This window comes from Poeciliopsis prolifica, unplaced genomic scaffold (genome assembly GCF_027474105.1).
Source record: "Poeciliopsis prolifica strain line A6 unplaced genomic scaffold, Auburn_PproV2 SCAFFOLD037, whole genome shotgun sequence".
In the NCBI taxonomy this organism is placed as follows: Eukaryota; Metazoa; Chordata; class Actinopteri; order Cyprinodontiformes; family Poeciliidae; genus Poeciliopsis; species Poeciliopsis prolifica.
In genome coordinates, this window is record NW_026562412.1 from 201520 (window position 1) to 218979 (window position 17460).

General features: G+C 44.1%; 1 protein-coding gene across 1 annotated transcript in view; it reads right to left on the reverse strand.

Moving 5' to 3' along the window:
- apoba (apolipoprotein Ba) overlaps positions 1-17460 on the reverse strand; it is a 34288-nt gene that overhangs the window by 14338 nt on the left and 2490 nt on the right. The window contains exons 4-17 of the mRNA XM_055053576.1: positions 17303-17448; positions 15797-15944; positions 15549-15701; positions 13489-13613; positions 13334-13410; positions 12798-13254; positions 12076-12220; positions 11856-12002; positions 11548-11756; positions 10813-11020; positions 10563-10733; positions 10274-10477; positions 306-470; positions 26-231 (exon numbers count right to left, since the gene is read on the reverse strand). Of these exons, the coding sequence (XP_054909551.1) occupies positions 26-231; positions 306-470; positions 10274-10477; positions 10563-10733; positions 10813-11020; positions 11548-11756; positions 11856-12002; positions 12076-12220; positions 12798-13254; positions 13334-13410; positions 13489-13613; positions 15549-15701; positions 15797-15944; positions 17303-17448 (2561 nt within the window). The remainder of the gene's footprint in view (positions 1-25; positions 232-305; positions 471-10273; positions 10478-10562; positions 10734-10812; positions 11021-11547; positions 11757-11855; positions 12003-12075; positions 12221-12797; positions 13255-13333; positions 13411-13488; positions 13614-15548; positions 15702-15796; positions 15945-17302; positions 17449-17460) is intronic.

The following is a 17460-nucleotide window of genomic DNA, read 5'->3' on the forward strand; positions in this document are numbered from 1 at the left end:
TTGCTTTATCCAACCTGCTGCTGACCTGATGCTGAGCAGCGGATGGCTGGACTTAGGAGCAGGGATGGACAGTTCAACCTGGTTCTTCTTCACAGTTACTTTGGCCTGAAATGAGCTCTCGTGGTAGAGATTAGTGAGCATCTCAGTTCCTGCGTCCACATAGTCTGGAAGGTGAACGCCCATATGGGTGATGAACTCCAGCCCTCCTGAAGGCATGAAGGACACGCCGGTCTGCAGAAAGGAAGAAAGGAGCATGTGAAGCAAGGAGAACAAGGAAGTCCTGATGATGAAGAAAAGGGATCTACCACTGTGGAGCGGGTCAGGCCTCCTCTGGCGCCGGCGGCAAACACTCCAGACAAGGAGAACTTGAGAGGAAAACCAGAGGCAGTGGGGAGAGAGAAGCAAGTCTCCGTGAAGATGTAGTGGAGAAACATCTCGTTTTCGGTGCTGGAGGTCAGTTTGGAGAAGGCCTGATGGGACGTTTCATTCATTCATTATTTTATTTTGGTAAACTGTCCACATCACCAGAAACAACAAAGAAATAACAATAAACAATAAATAACCCACAATTTACCAAAAAAGGAAGAGGCTGAAGCAAAGCTTATTCTTGCCTACCCTATTTTTTTTACCCTTTAACCTACCAGGATATTTTCACAATACATATATAAATCTAAAAAATAGTGTAAGATTTTATCATTTTACATCTTAAAGCTCTTTTAAAGTTTATTAAAAAATTGAACATAACTTAAATTCATCACTTAGTTCGTTCCACAATTTCACACAATTTCACGTAACACAAGGTGGATGAACGGCAGAAAAATCTTCTAGTTTCATTCTGGTCTCTGAAAGGGGGTAAGTACTTTCAAAAGTTCTGTAAATCATGTGACTATGACCATCAATATTCAGAAATGTAGCCTGACTATTTTCATCCAGGACTGATAAATTAAGACAGTCCCTAAAATAGAAGTGTATCATCCCAACAAATATTGAAGTATTTCTACAACTTTCTAGATAAAGTCTCGCCCAGAGGAGGGAATTGGAAGGTCATCCAGGTGAGTAAAGCATGGCAACTTCTGCATAAAGGTGCACTGCAGCTGTAGACAAAGAAACATAAGGAGTCTTAAAATCTTATGGAAATTAAATATTTATCTTCAAAAACACACTGTTCTACCTGAAAGGTACCTTCTAAATCAACCAAACCAGCTGCTTCGTATCCAAACCATGACAAATTAACAACATGGAATAAAAAGATCGAAGCATGAAACGTCACATAGTTAATCACAGCAGAAGTTATGGATGGAGGTCAAGAAGGCGTCGAAAGCAGCTTCGTCTTTCAACTTCTGGAGAAGAAAGGCGACATTTCAGCCATAAGTTTTCCCACCTAGTGTGGCACCGCAGCATCAATCACCGCAACGGGACGTCTATAACGAGACGTCTATAACGAGACGTCTTTAACGAGATGTCTTTAACGAGACGTCTTTAACGGGACGTCTATAACGAGACATCTATAACAAGACGTCTTTAACGGGACGTCTATAACGAGACGTCTTTAACGAGATGTCTTTAACGAGACGTCTTTAAAGAGACGTCTTTAACGGGACGTCTATAACGAGACGTCTATAACGAGACGTCTTTAACGAGATGTCTTTAACGAGACGTCTTTAACGGGACGTCTTTAACGAGACGTCTTTAACGAGACGTCTTTAACGGGACGTCTATAACGAGACGTCTATAACAAGACGTCTTTAACGGGACGTCTATAACGAGACGTCTATAACGAGACGTCTTTAACGAGATGTCTTTAACTAGACGTCTTTAACGGGACGTCTATAACAAGACGTCTATAACGAGACGTCTTTAACGAGACGTCTTTAACGGGACGTCTATAACGGGACGTCTTTAACAAGATGTCTTTAACGAGACGTCTTTAACGGGACGTCTATAACGAGACGTCTATAACGAGACGTCTTTAACGAGACGTCTTTAACGAGACATCTTTAACGGGACATCTTTAACAAGAGGTCTTTAACGAGACGTCTTTAACGGGACGTCTATAACGAGACGTCTATTACGAGACGTCTATAACGAGACGTTTTTAACGAGACGTCTTTAACGAGACGACTTTAACGGGACGTCTATAACAAGACGTCTTTAACGGGACGTCTATAACGAGACGTCTTTAACAAGATGTCTTTAACGAGACGTCTTTAACGGGACGTCTATAACGAGACGTCTTTAACGAGACGTCTATAACGAGACGTCTATAATGAGACGTCTTTAACGAGACGTCTATAACGAGACGTCTATAACGAGACGTCTATAACGAGACGTCTATAACGAGACGTCTATAACCGGACGTCTTTAACGGGACGTCTATAACGGGACGTCTTTAACGAGACGTCTTTAAAGGGACGTCTATAACGAGATGTCTTTAACGGGATGTCTATAACGAGATGACTATAACGGGACGTCTTTAACGAGACGTCTTTAACGAAACGTCTATAACGAGACGTCTATAACGAGACGTCTTTAACGGGACGTCTATAACGGGACGTCTTTAACGGGACGTCTATAACGAGACGTCTATAACGAGACGTCTATAACGGGACGTCTTTAACGAGACGTCTTTAAAGGGACGTCTATAACGAGACGTCTTTAACGGGACGTCTATAACGAGACGTCTTTAAAGGGACGTCTATAACGAGACGTCTTTAACGGGACGTCTATAACGAGACGTCTATAACGAGACTTCTATAACGAGATGACTATAACGGGACGTTTATAATGGGACGTCTATAACGAGACGTCTTTAACGAGACGTCTATAACGGGACGTCTATAACGAGACGTCTTTAACAAGATGTCTTTAACGAGACGTCTTTAACGGGACGTCTATAACGAGACGTCTTTAACGGGACGTCTTTAACGGGACGTCTATAACGAGACGTCTTCAACGGGACGTCTTTAACGGGACGTCTATAACGAGATGTCTATAACGAGACGTCTATAACAAGACGTCTTTAACGGGATGTCTTTAACGAGACGTCTTTAACGGTACCTCTATAACGAGACGTCTATAGCAAGACGTCTATAACGAGATGTCTTTAACGGGACGTCTATAACAAGACGTCTTTAACGGGACGTCTATAACGAGACGTCTTTAACGAGACGTCTATAACGAGACGTCTATAACGAGACGTCTATAACGAGACGTCTTTAACAAGATGTCTTTAACGAGACGTCTTTAACGGGACGTCTATAACGAGACGTCTATTACGAGAGGTCTATAACGAGACGTCTTTAACGAGACGTCTTTAACGAGATGTCTTTAACGAGACGTCTTTATCGGGACGTCTTTAACAAGATGTCTTTAACGAGACGTCTTTAACGGGACGTCTATAACGAGACGTCTATAACAAGACGTCTTTAACGGGACGTCTATAACGAGACGTCTATAACGGGATGTCTTTAACGAGACGTCTTTAACGGGACGTCTATAACGAGACGTCTATAACGAGACGTCTATAACGAGACGTCTATAACGAGACGTCTATAACGGGACGTCTTTAACAAGATGTCTTTAACGAGACATCTTTAACGGGACGTCTATAACGAGACGTCTATAACGGGACGTCTTTAACAAGATGTCTTTAACGAGACGTCTTTAACGGGACGTCTATAACGAGACGTCTATTACGAGACGTCTATAACAAGACGTCTTTAACGGGACGTCTATAACGAGACGTCTATTACGAGAGGTCTATAACGAGACGTCTTTAACGAGACGTCTTTAACGAGATGTCTTTAACGAGACGTCTTTAACGGGACGTCTTTAACAAGATGTCTTTAACGAGACGTCTTTAACGGGACGTCTATAACGAGACGTCTATAACAAGACGTCTTTAACGGGACGTCTATAACGAGACGTCTTTAACGGGATGTCTTTAACGAGACGTCTTTAACGGGACGTCTATAACGAGACGTCTATAACGAGACGTCTTTAACGAGACGTCTATAACGAGACGTCTTTAACGAGATGTCTTTAACGAGACGTCTTTAACGGGACGTCTATAACGAGACGTCTTTAACGAGACGTCTTTAAAGGGACGTCTATAACGAGACGTCTTTAACGAGATGTCTTTAACGAGACGTCTTTAACGGGACGTCTATAACGAGACGTCTATAACGAGATGTCTTTAACGAGACGTCTATAACGAGATGTCTTTAACGGGATGTCTATAACGAGACGTCTTTAACGAGACGTCTATAACAAGACGACTATAACGGGACGTCTTTAACGAGACGTCTATAACGAGACGTCTTTAACGAGACGTCTATAACAAGACGACTATAACAGGACGTCTTTAACGAGACGTCTTTAACAAAACGTCTATAACGAGACGTCTATAACGGGACGTCTTTAACGAGACGTCTTTAACGAGACGTCTATAACGAGACGTCTATAACGAGGCGTCTATAACGGGACGTCTTTAACGAGATGTCTATAACGAGATGACTATAACGGGACGTCTTTAACAAGACGTCTTTAACGAAACGTCTATAACGAGACGTCTATAACGAGACGTCTATTACGAGACTCTTTAACGGGACGTCTGTAACGGGACGTCTATAACGAGACGTCTATAACGAGACGTCTATAACGAGACGTCTATAACGAGACGTCTATAACGGGACGTCTTTAACGAGACATCTTTAACGAGACATCTTTAAAGGGACGTCTATAACGAGACGTCTTTAACGGGACGTCTATAACGAGACGTCTATAACGAGACTTCTATAACGAGACGTCTTTAACGGGATGTCTATAACGAGATGACTATAACGGGACGTCTTTAACAAGACGTCTTTAACGAAACGTCTATAACGAGACGTCTATAACGAGACGTCTATTACGAGACGTCTTTAACGGGACGTCTGTAACGGGACGTCTATAACGAGACGTCTATAACGAGACGTCTATAACGAGACGTCTATAACGGGACGTCTTTAACGAGACATCTTTAAAGGGACGTCTATAACGAGACGTCTTTAACGGGACGTCTATAACGAGACGTCTATAACGAGACTTCTATAACGAGACGTCTTTAACGGGATGTCTATAACGAGATGACTATAACGGGACGTTTATAATGGGACGTCTATAACGAGACGTCTATAACGAGACGTCTATAACGAGACGTCTATAACGGGACGTCTTTAACGAGACATCTTTAAAGGGACGTCTATAACGAGACGTCTTTAACGGGACGTCTATAACGAGACGTCTATAACGAGACTTCTATAACGAGACGTCTTTAACGGGATGTCTATAACGAGATGACTATAACGGGACGTTTATAATGGGACGTCTATAACGAGACGTCTATAACGAGACGTCTTTAACGAGACGTCTTTAACGAGACATCTATAACGAGACGTCTATAACGAGACGTCTATAACGAGATGTCTTTAACGAGACGTCTATAACGAGATGTCTTTAACGGGATGTCTATAACGAGACGTCTTTAACGAGACGTCTATAACAAGACGACTATAACGGGACGTCTTTAACGAGACGTCTTTAACAAAACGTCTATAACGAGACGTCTATCACCAGACGTCTTTAACGGGACGTCTATAACGAGACGTCTATAACGGGACGTCTTTAACGAGACGTCTTTAAAGGGACGTCTATAACGAGACGTCTTTAACGGGACGTCTATAACGAGATGACTATAACGGGACGTCTTTAACGAGACGTCTTTAACGAAACGTCTTTAACGAAACGTCTATAACGAGACGTCTATAACGAGACGTCTTTAACGGGACGTCTGTAACGGGACGTCTTTAACGGGACGTCTATAACGAGACGTCTATAACGGGACGTCTTTAACGAGACGTCTTTAAAGGGACGTCTATAACGAGACGTCTTTAACGGGACGTCTATAACGAGACGTCTATAACGAGACGTCTATAACGAGACGTCTTTAACGAGACGTCTTTAACGAGACGTCTTTAACGAGACGTCTATAACGAGACGTCTATAACAAGACGTCTATAACGGGACATCTTTAACGAGACGTCTTTAAAGGGACGTCTATAACAAGACGTCTATAACGAGACGTCTATAACAAGACGTCTATAACGAGACTTCTATAACGAGACGTCTTTAACGGGATGTCTATAACGAGATGACTATAACGGGACGTTTATAATGGGACGTCTATAACGAGACGTCTATAACGAGGCGTCTATAACGGGACGTCTTTAACGAGATGTCTATAACGAGATGTCTATAACGAGACGTCTGTAACAAGACGTCTTTAACGGGATGTCTTTAACGAGACGTCTTTAACGGTACCTCTATAACGAGACGTCTATAGCAAGACGTCTATAACGAGACGTCTTTAACGGGACGTCTATAACGAGACGTCTATAACGAGACGTCTTTAACGAGATGTCTTTAACGAGACATCTTTAACGGGACGTCTATAACGAGACGTCTATAACGGGACGTCTTTAACAAGATGTCTTTAACGAGACGTCTTTAACGGGACGTCTATAACGAGACGTCTATTACGAGAGGTCTATAACGAGACGTCTTTAACGAGACGTCTTTAACGAGATGTCTTTAACGAGACGTCTTTATCGGGACGTCTTTAACAAGATGTCTTTAACGAGACGTCTTTAACGGGACGTCTATAACGAGACGTCTATAACAAGACGTCTTTAACGGGACGTCTATAACGAGACGTCTTTAACGGGATGTCTTTAACGAGACGTCTTTAACGGGACGTCTATAACGAGACGTCTATAACGAGACGTCTATAACGAGACGTCTATAACGAGACGTCTATAACGGGACGTCTTTAACAAGATGTCTTTAACGAGACATCTTTAACGGGACGTCTATAACGAGACGTCTATAACGGGACGTCTTTAACAAGATGTCTTTAACGAGACGTCTTTAACGGGACGTCTATAACGAGACGTCTATTACGAGACGTCTATAACAAGACGTCTTTAACGGGACGTCTATAACGAGACGTCTATTACGAGAGGTCTATAACGAGACGTCTTTAACGAGACGTCTTTAACGAGATGTCTTTAACGAGACGTCTTTAACGGGACGTCTTTAACAAGATGTCTTTAACGAGACGTCTTTAACGGGACGTCTATAACGAGACGTCTATAACAAGACGTCTTTAACGGGACGTCTATAACGAGACGTCTTTAACGGGATGTCTTTAACGAGACGTCTTTAACGGGACGTCTATAACGAGACGTCTATAACGAGACGTCTTTAACGAGACGTCTATAACGAGACGTCTTTAACGGGACGTCTATAACGAGACGTCTTTAACGGGACGTCTATAACGAGACGTCTTTAACGAGACGTCTTTAAAGGGACGTCTATAACGAGACGTCTTTAACGAGATGTCTTTAACGAGACGTCTTTAACGGGACGTCTATAACGAGATGTCTTTAACGAGATGTCTTTAACGAGACGTCTATAACGAGATGTCTTTAACGGGATGTCTATAACGAGACGTCTTTAACGAGACGTCTATAACAAGACGACTATAACAGGACGTCTTTAACGAGACGTCTTTAACGAGACGTCTTTAACAAAACGTCTATAACGAGACGTCTATCACCAGACGTCTTTAACGAGACGTCTTTAACGGGACGTCTATAACGAGACGTCTATAACGGGACGTCTTTAACGAGACGTCTTTAACGAGACGTCTATAACGAGACGTCTATAACGAGGCGTCTATAACGGGACGTCTTTAACGAGATGTCTATAACGAGATGACTATAACGGGACGTCTTTAACAAGACGTCTTTAACGAAACGTCTATAACGAGACGTCTATAACGAGACGTCTATAACGGGACGTCTTTAACGAGACATCTTTAAAGGGACGTCTATAACGAGACGTCTTTAACGAGACGTCTATAACGAGACGTCTATAACGAGACGTCTATAACGGGACGTCTTTAACGAGACATCTTTAACGAGACATCTTTAAAGGGACGTCTATAACGAGACGTCTTTAACGGGACGTCTATAACGAGACGTCTATAACGAGACTTCTATAACGAGACGTCTTTAACGGGATGTCTATAACGAGATGACTATAACGGGACGTCTTTAACAAGACGTCTTTAACGAAACGTCTATAACGAGACTCTATAACGAGACGTCTATTACGAGACGTCTTTAACGGGACGTCTGTAACGGGACGTCTATAACGAGACGTCTATAACGAGACGTCTATAACGAGACGTCTATAACGGGACGTCTTTAACGAGACATCTTTAAAGGGACGTCTATAACGAGACGTCTTTAACGGGACGTCTATAACGAGACGTCTATAACGAGACTTCTATAACGAGACGTCTTTAACGGGATGTCTATAACGAGATGACTATAACGGGACGTTTATAATGGGACGTCTATAACGAGACGTCTATAACGAGACGTCTATAACGAGACGTCTATAACGGGACGTCTTTAACGAGACATCTTTAAAGGGACGTCTATAACGAGACGTCTTTAACGGGACGTCTATAACGAGACGTCTATAACGAGACTTCTATAACGAGACGTCTTTAACGGGATGTCTATAACGAGATGACTATAACGGGACGTTTATAATGGGACGTCTATAACGAGACGTCTATAACGAGACGTCTTTAACGAGACGTCTTTAACGAGACATCTATAACGAGACGTCTATAACGAGACGTCTATAACGAGATGTCTTTAACGAGACGTCTATAACGAGATGTCTTTAACGGGATGTCTATAACGAGACGTCTTTAACGAGACGTCTATAACAAGACGACTATAACGGGACGTCTTTAACGAGACGTCTTTAACAAAACGTCTATAACGAGACGTCTATCACCAGACGTCTTTAACGGGACGTCTATAACGAGACGTCTATAACGGGACGTCTTTAACGAGACGTCTTTAAAGGGACGTCTATAACGAGACGTCTTTAACGGGACGTCTATAACGAGATGACTATAACGGACGTCTTTAACGAGACGTCTTTAACGAAACGTCTATAACGAGACATCTATAACGAGACGTCTATAACGAGACGTCTTTAACGGGATGTCTTTAACGAGACGTCTTTAACGGGACGTCTATAACGAGACGTCTATAACGAGACGTCTTTAACGAGACGTCTTTAAAGGGACGTCTATAACGAGACGTCTTTAACGGGACGTCTATAACAAGACGTCTATAACGAGACGTCTATAACGAGACTTCTATAACGAGACGTCTTTAACGGGATGTCTATAACGAGATGACTATAACGGGACGTTTATAATGGGACGTCTATAACGAGACGTCTATAACGAGACGTCTTTAACGAGACGTCTTTAACGAGACGTCTATAACGAGACGTCTATAACGAGACGTCTATAACGAGACGTCTATAACGGGACATCTTTAACGAGACGTCTTTAAAGGGACGTCTATAACAAGACGTCTATAACGAGACGTCTATAACAAGACGTCTAAACGAGACTTCTATAACAAGACGTCTTTAACGGGATGTCTATAACGAGATGACTATAACGGGACGTTTATAATGGGACGTCTATAACGAGACATCTATAACGAGACGTCTATAACGAGACGTCTTTAACGAGACATCTATAACGAGACGTCTATAACGAGACGTCTATAACAAGACGTCTATAACGGGACGTCTTTAACGAGACGTCTTTAAAGGGACGTCTTTAACGAGACATCTATAACGAGACGTCTATAACGAGACGTCTATAACGAGACGTCTTTAACGGGATGTCTATAACGAGACGTCTTTAACGAGACGACTATAACGGGACGTCTTTAACGAGACGTCTTTAACGGGATGTCTATAACGGGACGTCCATAACGAGACGTCTATAACGAGACGTCTTTAACGGGATGTCTATAACGAGATGACTATAACGGGACGTTTATAATGGGACGTCTATAACGAGACGTTTATAACGAGACGTTTATAACGAGACGTCTTTAACGAGACGTCTTTAACGGGATGTCTATAACGGGACGTCTATAACGAGACGTCTATAACGGGATGTCTATAACGAGACGTCTTTAACGAGACGACTATAACGGGACGTTTATAATGGGACGTCTATAACAAGACATCTTTAACGAGACGTCTACATGCAGATGATCTGTGTGAGAATAGTCAGGTTTGTTGAGACAATCTGCTAAAGAGTCAGCGAAGCCAGTCTGACCTGTGCAGGTAGTACTCTGATGAAGACATGGTAGTACATGAACAGAGTCTCAAACATTTTTCTCATTTCACTCGTCTTCATATATCCTATTTCATCGCCCAGCAACCGGAGGAAGGCAGTAGCTTCAGGAGCCGCAGAGATCCGAACGTCATAAAGGAGCCGCTGGAAACTGTCTTTGATTGCTTTCAGATGGACTTCTGGGACCTGAGGAGACATCACCAGCACTCATTTCTTTGAAACCTTCCTACAAAAGCCTTAAAGAGACCATAATCCCAAAAGCTGCTGCCACCTGTCTCCTCTTTCTGCCTGGACCAGGGGAAATCCTGTCCAGAACTCCTCGGAGCATCGGAGCTCTGTCGCCTACAAACCTCATCAGCCTGGAGAAAGATTCGAGTAGGAAACCCTTCTCCCCAAAAAGAGCCTCGACTGTTGGCTCAAATCCTGCTCCTTCAAGTCCAACCTGAAAGGACACTTTCTGGTAAGCCATCTTTCTCTTTCCGGGTTTTTTCATCATGAAGAACCGATCTGCTGTCACCAACCTCAAACATATCAAAGCTGCCATCGTAGGCCTTCAGAGAAGCCTTCAGCTTCATCTCCTTGGGCAGCGTGTTCCCGCTGTCAAAGATGACGTTGCTCTGGACCGAACCCAGCGGGGAGCTGAGCATGTAGTTCTTGGACAACCCATTAAACATGGTGTCGGTGGATGATGGTTTGTCCTGCAGAGCTGCCCCAATAAGCTGTCTGAGTCTGGAGACGGAGACATCATGTTCAGAAACCGTCCCACCAACTGGACGATCAGTTCCTCCCAGTTCAATACACACATTACCATTTATTTAGTGGACAGACACTGACTCAAAGAAACTGGACTCAAAGGACTGAAAGAAGCACCAGAACTGATTGTTACCCTCAATGATTAGATTAAATTATAATCTGCCTGGAGTCGATTACTGCTAAATCTGAACAGGTTCTAAAAGACTGCGAGGTCCCACCAACATCCTGGGTTCAAATCAGAACAACCGGACCTGCAGAGAATCAACCGGGTTAAATAAAAAAATTTAACATGAGGAACATCACAGCAGAGACCAAGGTTATTCTAAGGTCCAGCATGTTGAAGGGCCTTGGAGGAAAGCAGTTAGAGAAGGTCAAAGGTCCGACTAAAGACAGTCTAGCTTTAGCATTTATTGATGATCTCCTACCAAAACCGGAAGACCCTCGGAAAGGAACCTGATAAATATGAATCCAGCCATGTTTGGAGATGTAATCTGATTACTCACTCTGGTTTCTCGTCATCAGAGTTCTGGATGTTGTTTAGGTGGGAGAGCACAAAGCTCTTTAGCTGCTCATCCTTCTCGCCCAGCAGGCCGCTGCAGATCTCCCTGATGAGGCCGGAGTCGGCATCCTTCATCAGCACCAGGTACGCTGCCAGGCGTTTGTCAGCAGGACTCTGAGGGTCCTGGTACGCCTCCAGCAGGGAGCGCCGAATCTATGCCCACCCAAATATTCAGAGTTCTTGTAAGAACAGCAACATTTCTGCTAAAACGCCAAATAACCCAGAACGTGTTTGATTCATTAAGAGTTCCACCTCAGTAGTAATGTTCATCAGCCTGAAGGCCTGGATAGCTGCCTTTTGATTGGATAAGGGAACATCTGGTTTCTTCATGCATCGCAAAATCGAGGAGACGAGTGATGGACTGACGTCTTGCATGGCCCGACCCATAACACCAACAACCTGCAGGAGAGGAAGAATCACACTCCACCAGCTGGTGTGGCACTGCTTCAGATGCTTGTGGAACCTTGCTCACCCTGAGGACCAGGAAGGCCTCCTCCGTGGGATCTGGAGCGGGGTCCCGGTCAGGATCCCTTATTTCCTCTGAGCAGTCGTTTAGGATTGTCTCCATGAACTTTGACACCTCAGTGATCTCTGGAGTAACCTCTCCCTTATAGAACCTGGAAGCAAACATTTACAGCTCCAGCACACAACCGTGTGACAGCTGGGGGCGTTAGCATTAGCATCAAACGTTAATGTTGCTTTTATAGCATTTTGACCATAAGAGTGAATGTTAACATGAACACAAACATTAGCATGTGGGCTACCATCTACATTTGCATGAACATTGAAAATAAGAATTAGCATTAACTGTTTTGGATTAAAGATTGATGCTCCCAAGACAACCTTAGTGGGTTACAGGTAGGGTTAGGGTTAGGGTTGGGGTTAGGGTTGGGGTTAGGGTACCTGGCGTCCCAGCCTGAGACAACCATTAAACCATCATCCAACCGTCATCCATCCATCTATCATCCATTTCTATTTTAGTTTCTATTGTTCTATATCTCCATCTGTTTTACTTGGTTATGTTGATTTTCTTTAAGGGTTCCTGTTTGTCTCACCCTGGGAACTTTTAACAGGGATTGCTCTGACCAAGATCTTCCACAGGGAAGAAACCTCTTGCTCACACAAACACATTAGCGAAGACCTCGTTGTCCCTGTAAGACATGTGGACCCCCTGTTGCTGAAGGCATGACTCACTTTCTCACTGTGTTTGCCAGAGCGAACATGATGGCTTTGCTCTGTTTGTACTGAGCCATGCTGAGCATGTCTCTCACACGTGCTGCATCCGGATTGGCCTGCAGAGCTAGCGCGTACACCAGAGCATCCACCTCCAGAGAGACCCCGTCAATGGTCCAGATGACCTGCATGATGGCGCTGGTGCACTCTGAGGTTCCACACTGGAACAGGGCCTGGAAGGTCAGCCAGTTGGACACTTGGACCATCTCAGCAACCGTCTGGCTGAGGGTCTCGTTCCTCAGGACTCTCAGGTTGGACACCAGCTTATGGAAAAGGGTGGTCCGTTTCTGACCCTGATCTGTGCTCGCTAGCGCCACCAGCTCCCTCAGGGTGCCCAGAACGGCGTCCTTCATCTGGACTGGAGTTTTGTCTTCTGGTTTATCAAAGTGGAGAGGCTGTGCCTGCAGGGGGTCTGCATCTACAAGAAACAAGTTGATGTTTTAGGTCCTCAGTTTTAAAAATGTAAATCCACAGCAGTTTTAGAAATAACAGCTCACCAAATCTTCTGCTACTGCTCCTTTTTACACTTTGAAGGCTCAGATCCTGGATCACCACTGATGAGATCCCGTTGTCTCTGAGATGCAGACAACAGTGTGGATAAAAAACCTTCAATACTCTCCAGAAATGCAGCTCAGATCTGAGTCAGACTCACCCGCTGGAGAACGGCAGGTATCTGTGCTTTTCGGTGCATTTGGCAGCGGTGATGTGTGTTCCTCTGTTATCAAACTGGTATCTGCAGCTCTGGGTGCTGCTGATGAGTTTTGAGATGGGGTTGTGCTGAAAACCAATCAGTGAGCAGTTACAGTTAGGGCCAGAAATATTTGGACAGTGACACAGGTTTTGTTATTTTAGCTGTTGACAAAAATATGTTCAGAAATACAATTTATATATATATGGGCTGAAAGTGCACACTCCCAGCTGCAATATGAGAGTTTCCACATCCAAATCGGAGAAAGGGTTTAGGAATCATAGCTCTGTAATGCAGAGCCTCCTCTTTTTCAAGGGACCAAAAGTAATTGGACAATGGACTCCAAAGGCTGGAAGTAACTCAAAAGGCCTTTCCCTCGTTAACCTGTAATCAAGTAAGTAGTTAAAAGGTCTGGGGTTGTTTCCAGGTGTGTGGTTTTGCATTTGGAAGCTGTTGCTGTGACCAGACAACATGCGGTCAGAGGAGCTCTCAATTGACATGAAGCAGAACATCCTGAGACTGAAAAAAAGGAAAAAATCCATCAGAGAGATAGCAGACATGCTTGGAGTAGCAAAATCAACAGTCGGGTACATTCTGAGGAAAAAGGAATTGACTGGTGAGCTTGGGAACTCAAAAAGGCCTGGGCGTCCACGGAAGACAACAGTGGTGGATGATCGCCGCATACTTTCTTTGGTGAAGAAGAACCCGTTCACAACATCAACTGAGGTCCAGAACACTCTCAGGGAAGTAGGTGTATCTGTCTCTAAGTCAACAGTAAAGAGAAGACTCCATGAAAGCAAATACAAAGGGTTCACATGTAGATGCAAACCATTCATCAATTCCAAAAATAGACAGGCCAGAGTTAAATTTGCCCAAAATCACCTCAAGAAGCCAGCCCAGTTCTGGAAAAGTATTCTATGGACAGATGAGACAAAGATCAACCTGTACCAGAATGATGGGAAGAAAAAAGTTTGGAGAAGAAAGGGAACGGCACATGATCCAAGGCACACCACATCCTCTGTAAAACATGGTGGAGGCAACGTGATGGCATGGGCATGCATGGCTTTCAATGGCACTGGGTCACTTGTGTTTATTGATGACATAACAGCAGACAAGAGTAGCCGGATGAATTCTGAAGTGTACCGGGATATACTGTCAGCCCAGATTCAGCCAAATGCTGCAAAGTTGATCGGACGGCGCTTCACAGTACAGATGGATAATGACCCCAAGCATACAGCCAAAGCTACCCAGGAGTTCATGAGAGCAAAAAGGTGGAATATTCTGCAATGGCCAAGTCAATCACCAGATCTTAACCCAATTGAGCATGCATTTCACTTGCTCAAATCCAGACTTCAGACGGAAAGACCCACTAACAAGCAAGACCTGAAGGCTGCGGCTGTAAAGGCCTGGCAAAGCATTAAGAAGGAGGAAACCCAGCGTTTGGTGATGTCCATGGGTTCCAGACTTAAGGCAGTGATTGCCTCCAAAGGATTCGCAACAAAATATTGAGAAAAAACTTTTTTGTTTGGGTTATGTTTATATGTCCAATTACTTTTGAGCTCCTAAAATGTGGAGTGTTTGTAAACAAATGTGTACAATTCCTACATTTTCTATCAGATATTTTTGTTCAACCCTTTAAATTAAACGTTACAATCTGCACTTGAATTCTGTTGTAGAGGTTTCATTTCAAATCCAATGCGGTGGCATGCAGAGCCCAACTCATGAAAACTGTGTTACTGTCCAAATATTTCTGGCCCTAACTGTATTTCTGCTCAGTAAAACCAGAAGCTTCTCCCCGCTGCTGCATGCGAGCATGGTGAAGTTTATCTAGTCTAGACTAGATAAACCTGAGGACAATTTCTCTCCAGGTTATCCATGGAGTGAGGCTGGAGGGTTAGCAAGTTCCTGAGACTTTGGACGCTCCTTTACTGCCTCTGTGCTGCAGTTGAAGCTGCGCCCTGCAGCCAGGCTACCGTTTCCAGAAGTCAACAATCAGTGACATAAAGCGAAAAGCGTTTTCTCACCAGCTGCTGCAGCAGAGCCACTGGGCTGCTGGTGATAGTCCTGCCGTAGAACTGGTCACACTGGGACAGATCTCTGGAAACACTGGCGTCTGTGGCAACATCCTGCCTGGAATGAACCGTGACTGTGGTGAGACAGCGACCATGGACCGAACTCTGAGGGAAAACACAAACAGCTGTTAGTCTTGGAGCATGTGAAGATCGTCCTGCTGTCTCCGACCAGTCGGAGCTCTATGGTGTTGGAGACTAACCACCAGACCAGTCCGTCCATCCTCCATGACGGGAACCAGGAATGCAGAAATGATGCCTCTCTTGATGTTGAGGATGTTGATGGACTCGTCCGCCTTGGGGTAAAGCTCCACACGGCCGTTTGAGTGGACGCTGACCTTCAGCGGACTCCTGGAATAAGACACTTGTGCTTCAGCAAAAAGTAACATTAATTTGGAGAGAAATAGAATTTTCTGAAATTAGTAATTAACAGCAATTTAGCGGAGATTTCCCTGATGCTCTCCAGGAGATGATTTGGTGTCACACCAGGAGTCTGTCTCTTTATTGTTCTTCTCTTTAGTATCTTTTGATGGTCACCGGATCTCAGAAATGTCACTACTTGTGACGCCTGCATCACAAAATGCCGGGATAATAAAAACTTCTCAACCCAGTTCTTCATGACAAACAGTCAACAAGGAATAACTTTTGTCATCTCAGGAACTTCACTAACATCACACATGCATTTGTTCATTGACCAGTCTGCTGATATTTGAACCAAAACAAGGAAATGTGAGCACATGGCTTCAGTACCGACGCCGGTTCACTGATCAAGTTGAAGCTCTAATGGAGCGCTGCCTTCCTCTCTGTCCTTCTGCAGCTGAAACCTCATGTTCTCCGATCTCAAGGCTGCAGCTTAAAGGCGGAAAAGACCTGTTGGAGAGCGCGCGTTTTCCGTTCTGGACCAGTTTCCCTGCAGACTGTAGCTTGACCCGTTCTGTTTAAGCCGAGTTGTTGTCTCTGGTTCATGCGTCTTAAATTTCTTGATGTGTCATTTTGGTTTGATTAGTTTTTATCCATGTTGTTATGGGTTTTATCTATTGCAACAGAGCAATGTGCAGAGTGTTGCATCATTGCTCAGAAGTTTATGGAAGTGTTTAAAGCACAAATGCCCTCAGACAGAAATGTTGATATTTTATTTCAGCTAGTCCACTTCCATCTTTTGTATTTTTGTATCTGCAAGAGACATGAATACTTTTGAGAAATGTTTATGCAACACAATGAGGAATTATCTACATTTTGTATGATTCTTCACTAAATTACTCTTATCAGATGGCAAAACCTCCTGAGTGGAAGTTGCAACATTGTTGTCCACAGAGGAGTCTGTCTGCAGAAAGGTGGCGCTCTCTCTGTGATGCTTCGTTAAAAGGAACTGGAGGATGCAAGGAATGAAACCCTGGCGGCCTCAAGCAGGAAGTGAGTCCCCAAGCAGCTTGCGTCGCCGTGTGTGAACACGAGCGTCCCAAAATCAGGTGACTGTGCGCCGACTGCTTGGTTGAAGGTGAACTAAGAGAGTCTGTAGAAGAACAAAACCAGCTCTGCCCCTCATGTAACATCAGAAGTCATAAGCCAATCAAGTGAAGCTGTCAAAGTTTACGCTTCTTGAAGTGTCCTGTTGTTTTTCTGGGACGGATCTAAACTTATCCAGGCCTAAAAATGCTGAAGTCTGTCAGTTCTGCTCAGGTTTTACCAGTACCAGTATGTGCTCTGACCTCTCCATGACGGCTCTGAAGGTGTCGGAGCCGGGTGCCGGGTCGTAGGCCGCCTCAGCCCGAGCGTCTGTGGCGGACGCTTCGCTGACGGTGCAATCTCTGGTGTACATGATGAACCTGCACATCTGGGGGACTTCAATCTCTACCTGCAGACGTGG